The sequence below is a fragment of the Macadamia integrifolia genome, chromosome 12 (assembly GCF_013358625.1).
Source record: "Macadamia integrifolia cultivar HAES 741 chromosome 12, SCU_Mint_v3, whole genome shotgun sequence".
Taxonomy (NCBI): Eukaryota; Viridiplantae; Streptophyta; class Magnoliopsida; order Proteales; family Proteaceae; genus Macadamia; species Macadamia integrifolia.
Genome location: NC_056568.1, coordinates 14626795 through 14632957, shown reverse-complemented (window position 1 = coordinate 14632957; position 6163 = coordinate 14626795). Strand labels below are relative to the sequence as shown.

At 37.5% G+C, this 6163-nt stretch overlaps 1 protein-coding gene across 1 annotated transcript; it reads left to right on the top strand.

The window, feature by feature from the left end:
• The first annotated feature begins 2968 nt into the window (after positions 1-2968).
• LOC122094745 (G-type lectin S-receptor-like serine/threonine-protein kinase LECRK2) lies at positions 2969-4122 on the top strand. Its single transcript, XM_042665348.1, has 2 exons — positions 2969-3813; positions 3867-4122. Exons 1-2 carry the CDS (start codon positions 2969-2971, stop codon positions 4120-4122), a joined length of 1101 nt encoding a protein of 366 aa, XP_042521282.1.
• The last annotated feature ends 2041 nt before the right edge of the window (positions 4123-6163 follow it).

Here is a 6163-nt window from a genome sequence, read left to right as displayed (position 1 = left end):
CGTTTTAAACACGTATCCGTTTTTTAAGGGTAAAATAGGAATTTCATTAAACAAATTTATTTATTTATTTAAAAAAAAAAAACCTATTAGTAAAAGTGAAGAGTGAAGACAATATGGTACTTGGTTTTTGGTTTTTAACTTCCATACTATCTATAAGAAAAATATCTCATCTTCTTATAGCCCATTGAGTAAGGAGAAGCTAAAGCTAGCAACATCTCATTTTTTTGTAGCCCATTGGGTTATTCTATCTTGGGACTTCCAGAGCTTTTGGAATATTAGATGCATGTATACAGGTAATAATCTATCAAATTGCATGAGTATATTACCGTTTTTTTTTGTTTCATTTTTTTGAAAACTACAAGTTTAATACTTGTACCGTTCGTTTTTGTCCGTTTGGCGTTCTCTGTTTTTTTGAACATTTTTTTGATCGTACCATTCATCGTTTTTATCTGTTTAAAACCCATACCATACGTTTCTATTTTTTTTATCGTTCCCGTTTTAACTAACAGTGGGAAATACTCTAGATCATGTTAAACGGTCATTCTTTTTTTAATTTATTATAAGAACAGTGGGACCCACACCTTTCCCCCATTCTTCATTGCTCTTCTTCTTCCTCCTACTTCGTCGAAGTAACACAACCCCAACTGCTGGCTCACACCTTACCCGCCCTGCCCCCATCCTCTGCAACTCGCACCTTCATGTCTTCTCTCATGCCATTCTTCCCATCTCTCTAATCCCTCTGTTTTATCTCATTTGCCCCCACTCGCATTCTCATCCTCGCCCCCTTATTCTCCCCTTTTAAGTGGTTTTTCTTGGTAAAAAGAGAAAAAAAGATTGAAGATTGTTAGGTTTCAGCCATGATAAATTTGAATTTCTGATTTTGTCATGGATAATGAAACTTGGGCGAAGCTGTTAACAGCTCCGTTTCAATGGCAACCTCATCCCTATTTAAAAAATATAAAATTAGCAAAGAAAGAAAAAATAGAAAAGTGGGTCAGGTTGGTTGCAAAGGCAAGGATTGGAATCGATCAGGTTGGTTGCAAAGAGGTTCAGGATGGGCACAGGGTTGGGAGAACCGTGAAAGGGGCGCAGAAGATCTGGAGGTGGAGCTAGCGGGAGGGTGGAAGCTGGGTGCGGCAAGTTGTAGAATAGATGGGCAAAGGGGTGGAATGTTTCGATTTGTATTGAAAATGCAGACATGCAGATGGTGGTGTTCTTATAAGAACACGTAGAAGAAGAATAGGGATGCAAATAATCTAAGAAGGAAATACCAACACTGGTAAATGGCATAGAAAAGTCAGATATGTACGGCTGTACACCTGATACATTCGTACATACACATTCTTGTATGTTTTATATCTTAACTTGTATATGTAAAGTTGTACATATTATATAGACTCAATGGCATCGATTTAATTTATCTAATCTAACGGTCAGTATCCGCTAGCATACTCAATTCTTGGGTAACTCACTAGCATTCTTGTCCTTTTCCTCATATACTTTACTTTACTTTGGCTCACATCACTTTTAAAAAGCTCTAAAAAAGTTCAGACTTCAAATCAATTGGCTCTCATTGTTGGATTGTTTATATTTGATGTGTGTCTATCAAATTCAAATTTTAATTTGATTAAATTAATTATCACAAATTTTATTTAATTTTTTTTTTCTTTTACTTAACATCAGCAATGAAATATTATTATAGATGAATGAATGGGTAAAAAGGATTGCACAATATCAAAAGCAAAATACCAATCTATCAACTTTCGACGTTGTCATCAACAAATAGGAAAGTTCTATAAATTAACAAAATCCTGAATTGAGGTTTACGTTGAGAATCCCAACTTAAATCTTCCAACGAACACCTAGGAGGAGAATTCCAAATACATGAAATTTGTATCATCGCAACGTGTCTTACCAACCCATCCGCCACCATATTAATTTTCCAGAAACATTGAATTATCTTCCACGATATCCTATTCAGAAACTTTTAAAGGACAATTACCTCTGTTGAAAACACCATTGGATCATTTCCTGCTTAATACACCATGTCATTGATTGCAAGTCCCTTTGCAACCAAATCCATGGTAAATCTTACTGACTTGCAATTTTAACTACAAAACTACAGAAAAAGGCAGCAAAACTTAGACGAAAAATTTGACGCAATGCCTTCATAATAAAAGAAACATTGAATTGGAACTCCGTAATGATTTCGAAAGATTCCTCCAACTTCAGAGTATTTAGGGTTCTCCAATGAGCAACCATCAATGTTGATGTTTATACAACCACGTAATGATTAATTCTAGAAAAGCTCATCTATCTTTTTAATGCTTCCTTTCTCTTTGTGGGCTCATTGATTCAGATAGATGCAACTTTTTTATTATTATTTTCACCTAAAGTGGAAAAATCTGCGAGAGATCTAAGAGATTAGTCATAAGAACCCTCACCTTCATTCTATGGTCATTGCTCTCATTATTAAGACGTTTACTATTTTGTTCCAACCAAATTTAGTGTATAGTATAAATTAACAAATCCATCTCAATTTTTTTCAAAAGCAACACATTAGCGTTTTGCTTCTACCAAGAAAAGAGCTCTTGAATTTATGGATAACACTTCAAGAGAGATCAAATAACCTTAAAAATTCTGAATAGACCATTATCAAGAAAAAACATTTCAGAAATAAGTGATTAATACTATGAAGATCGACAGGTCCAACAGTCACTCTCCATTGATTGGGAGTCGCCACTCAGATTAGGGTGTAAGACCCATCACTAATTGAAATTGAAATTAAAATTAAAATGACTCAATCAGATCTATCTAACCACAAGTTAGAATTCGTGTCAAGTTGCAATCCTAGAAAGGAGTTAGGCACCTCAGTCGACTCTAGGGGGTCAAGTTTCAGAAATGTTATGAAACTTCAAATCTTGCTTGCAAATTTCTTCCAGTCTGTTATTAGGCCATTCTTTTGGCAATGTCTTCCAATGCTGCCTTTCCTCACATTCTGTTCTTCTCTTCCCTTCTTTTTCCCCTCTTCTTGGCTGCCTCTCAAGCTAGTAATGTGACCTTCGGTAACCATCTCATTGCTGCCGATGGAGGCTCTCCATGGACTTCACCTTCTAGTGACTTTGCCTTCGGGTTTCCCCACCTTGAAGACGATAACTCCTTCTTGCTCTGCATCTGGTTCTACCAAATACCAAAACAAACCATCGTTTGGTATGTCAATGGTACTGGTAACCCAGCTCCAAAAAATTCCAAAATTGAGCTTACTACAGGTGGCCAACTCCAGCTTACCGACCCCACAGGCCAGGAGTTATGGAAGGCTGAAATCATCAATTCCAGCAATGTTGCTTATGCTGCCATGCTTGGCAATGGCAACTTTGTGCTTGAAAGTAAGGATTTTGTTCACATATGGGAGAACTTCAACCAACCTACAGACACCATTTTGCCTGGACAGAAACTGCAAGTGGGTCGCAATCTTTCTTCTCGGCTGACGAATACTAATTACTCACAGGGAAGGTTTCAGTTCCAATTGCTCCAGGATGGAACGCTCCAGATCAATCTTGTCGCCTTGCCGTCTTATACCCCTTACGATCCTTACTTCACTATTGGAGCTAATCCCCCTGACAATCGTTCGAGGTTGGTCTTCAATGTATCAGGCCGTCTTTATATAAAGAGAAGCAATGGAAGCATTGACGATCTCTCACCAATCAACACATACCCAGTTGCTGATTTCTATGACAGGGCGACCCTTGATGTTCATGGAGCATTTTATCTTTACACTCATCCAAGGTCTTCTAGTGGGGGTAGGGAAGAAAGGTCCATTGAGAAATCATTTCCGGCCTAGGCAGTGGTGCTTGTGTGTTTAATAGCTACTGCAGAGCTGTTAATGGGATTCCCGCACGTGAATGCCCACCTGAATACTCCCAAATTGATTCAAATAGCAGTCTTAGTGGCTGCAAACCAAATATCCCACTCGTATGTGAAGAAGATGAATCGGGTTTCCCTGAGGCTCTGTTTGAGTTCACGGAATTGTGTAGCACAGATTGGCCATTGGCTGATTACGAAAGGCTTGGGCCTGTTACTGAAGAGCACTACAAGAATTCTTCAGAAAAAGTAATTGTCTGAAAGGGTTCCCAACCGACTGAAAGTGTGAATAGAAATGATAGGCTTCTGGACTAACGGGTGATGGGTCCTCAACTTACACTCGAGAAATTTCTTTCCCAACCTAGACTCGTCAACATGCAGCTAAATGATAGTGCTAATTTTCCTGTCTCCAAACACTTCCATCATAGACAGAATCAACCACAAGTACCAATTCCATAGATCCCAATACTGGTGGTTTACTCTTATGTAGTTTCAATGGCTTTCACATTTAAGGTGAAGTTTTGGGCTAGTGAGTAGTAGCAATGTATCGTTTATCATCTTGCGAAAATATGGTTTACCATCTTGAATGTTAAAACGTTTTATGTTGCCCATACCCTTGATGGCAAACCAGGGTCAAAATCAGGGTCAAGATCAATCAGAGTCAGGGCTGGTATGGATTGGGTTGAATCTTGCAGGGTTGGGCCTGGGTTGAAGTTCTGTGGACCTGAATCAGGGTTCAGAGCGGGTTTAGACCAGCTAAGAGGACTCAGGGTTGGGGTAAGGTTTTAAGAAGCCCAACCCAACTCAGCCCTTTTGCAACCCTAGTCCACTCGGTAAAATCAGACTTCAACACTAGGTAAATACACGCATTATTTAATGAGCCAACTAAATTTGTATACATATGCATCAATATCACATACATTTAAAGGAAAGCATGGCAAAAAAGTTGTCTTGATTGGACGTAATGCTCCCCTTTCATCATAAGGCGTGGTTTATCACAACCTAGGGCCCGTTTGATAATGTTTCAAGAAACGCGTTTCTGTTGATTCTGTTTCCAGAAACAGCAGAAACGAAGTAAAAAACGTTTGATAAAACTGTTTCATTTCACTTATTTTCAGAAATAAAAATAGAAATTTTTACTTATTTATAGTTCAAGAAACGACCCAAGCGAACTTGTTTCGCCGTTTCTAGAAACGACTTGTGGCCATTCTTTCACTGGTTACTATCGACTTCTAAAAACATGACTTATCAAACACCTTCAATTCCGTTTCTGTTTCTAAAAACGGAAATTTATGTTTCTGCCGTTTCTTGAAACAGAAACAACAGAAACGTTATCAAACGGGCCCCTAATTCTGATCCAATCACAATCATGGGGTAGCCCGGTTCTAATTCCATATGCAGATTCTAATTTCAATCAAGACCCCAAAGCTTATTTAGTTCCAGATGATGCAGAAAGGAAAGGGGGTCAAATCCGCATACCTATATGCAGCTTCTCTGCACAGTTAGTACATTGAATGTAAAGCAAGCATGCTAAGAAGTTGAGAAATCAAGATAAAGTTAGCCCTAGCTTTCATTTGATAGCATAAATGACATTATGGATATGGCGATGTGGATGATTGCATACAACCATTATGTACATGTAAGTAAAATAAGAAATATATTGAATTGAAAGGAAGAAAAGAGCAAAAAAAAATAAAGGATTCAGATGTGCAAGATGCTAAAAAGAAGGAATTGACTGCGAGAAAACTATTGGTAGCAATTTTTTTAAAAAACGTAAAAATCATGGAAAATCAAGTTAGAACTCTTCTTAGTTCATTTCCTCAAAAACATAACAAGAATTGAACTAACAAACAACCAGGCAGGAATGGATCTCTCACATGGGGCAAGTTTCATAGGAACATAAGCCTCTTAACCACACTAGGCCTCTCCCCCAACCCAATCATACCAAACTTCTTGGTCCTGTTCATGCACAGTATAGCTAGCCACGATGTCTGTGAACAATCAGTCTTTTATTAACAACTCTTAACTCTGATATAAAAAAATTAAAAAAATAATAAAATAAAATAAAATAACAAAAACAAAAAAACTACTACTACTATCCCAACAAGAACTGAACTAACAAATGATCATCCAATCTCCATTGCTCAAAGTTAAGCAAACACCATTGTATACGCTAAAAAAATGTGTGCAGACAAGAAATCATCCATAGGAATGAATCACCAGCTCTTCATTAAAAGAACAAAACAAGAATTTAACAAACAAATTGTTATCCAATCTCCATTTGTCAAAGTTAAACAAAACC

Excerpts from the sequence above, each read along its gene's own strand:
- LOC122094745 (XM_042665348.1), top strand. The coding sequence starts at position 2,969 with ATGTCTTCCAATGCTGCCTTTCCTCACATTCTGTTCTTCTCTTCCCTT. Across the intron at positions 3,814-3,866 it reads AGTGGGGGTAGGGAAGAAAG|CTACTGCAGAGCTGTTAATG; the intron begins GTCCATTGAGAA and ends TGTGTTTAATAG.